General features: G+C 58.5%; 1 protein-coding gene across 1 annotated transcript; it reads right to left on the reverse strand.

The window, feature by feature from the left end:
- On the reverse strand, positions 1-1,063 carry LOC118333378 (POU domain, class 3, transcription factor 4-like; the record flags this gene model as incomplete). Its single annotated transcript, XM_035668985.1, has 1 exon — positions 1-1,063. A coding segment is annotated over exon 1 (1,005 nt), but the record flags the coding sequence as incomplete, so codon positions are not given.
- Positions 1,064-1,479: the final 416 nt, after the last annotated feature.

The raw sequence follows: 1,479 nt of genomic DNA on the forward strand, positions 1-1,479 counted from the left end.
CGTCATGCGCTTCTCTTTCTGCCTCCGGTTGCAGAACCACACGCGCACCACCTCCTTTTCCAGCTGCAGCGAGTCCGCCAGCGAAGTGATCTCCTGCGCGGAGGGTTTGGGACACTTGAGAAAGTGCGTCTCCAGAACCCCCTTCACGCTGACCTCGATGGACGTCCTCTTCTTCCTCTTCCTCCCCTGAGCTGCTATCTTGTCTATACTGCTAGAGCTGCCTGTGGACGAGTCTGCCTCCTCCAGCCACTTGTTCAGCAGCGGCTTTAGTTTGCACATGTTTTTAAAGCTCAGCTGCAGAGCCTCGAACCTGCAGATGGTGGTTTGGGAAAAGACGTTACCGTACAGTGTGCCCAGAGCCAAACCCACGTCCGCCTGCGTAAAGCCCAGCTTGATTCTCCGCTGTTTGAACTGCTTGGCAAAGTGCTCCAGCTCGTCCGAAGTCGGCGTCTCCTCGTCGGAGTGGTCGTGGCAGTGGTGCCCACCGAGGTCGCTGTGCTCGGGGCTGAGTGTGTCCCTGAGGCCCGGGTGCATGCCTTGGCCCTGCGGGTTGGGTGGAGGTGTGAGGCCACCGTGGTCCAGCATGCCGTTGACAGTGAAGCCCGTCTGGGAGTAGATGTTGATCTGCTGCCCGCTGGTGATGGAGGAGTTGTGGGACACCGGAGTTCCCCAGGCTCCCGGGTGGTTGCCATGGTTGTTGTGATGAGGGGAGTGATGCGCTACGTGCGGGGAGCGGTGATGGATGATGCCAAGCTGCAGGTCCTCTCGGCCTGGTTTAACGTCCTGCTGCTCCATGGAGGCCGACCAGGGGCTGCCCTCCGACAGACTGCTCGCCCACTGGTGCCCGAGGGGGTGTCCGTTGCTCTGGACGCTCTGCAGATAATCACTCTGGAGGAGTTTCTGGTGTCCTCTGTAGGGGCTAGCAGGCTGCATGGCCTGGCTGTCCGGGTGGATCATGGGACTGGAGCTGAGCAGGGTGTAGGGGCTGGAGGCAGCTGTGGCCATGCTGGCTGCTGAACCCCACTAGCGCTACTGAAGCGAGGGAGCAGCTCAGCCTCTGACATCTCCCTCTCTCTGGAGTCTCGGCAGCAGCCTGGCACTGACTGACAGCCTCCACCACCACTCACAGACCGACTGAGACGCAGTGACGACGCGTGTCGACCAATGACGGCGCAGATCCCCGAACCTCCGCCTCTGGAAGCAGAGCTTCGGTTAGGAAAGGGTTACTGGCAGTCGAACCGGAAGTGAGTCGGACTGCTGGTCCAGTGGGTCTGGCTTTGGAACGATGTGCGCGTGGAGCGCAGTTCCTGTTTATTAATTAAAGTTTCCAACTGATTTACGCACGAGTTTATTGCTGCTCCTGTCACCCTTGAGCGCGTGCGAAGGAGGAGATTAAAGCGCAATGGCATTTGTTAGACGTGCCAGCACTTAATTTAGAAGGATACAATCAAACCAAGAGCAGTTCTCACTGTTAATTAT

Source organism: Morone saxatilis, unplaced genomic scaffold (genome assembly GCF_004916995.1).
Source record: "Morone saxatilis isolate NCDOM2014 unplaced genomic scaffold, NCSU_SB_2.0 Contig22, whole genome shotgun sequence".
NCBI lineage: Eukaryota > Metazoa > Chordata > Actinopteri > Moronidae > Morone > Morone saxatilis.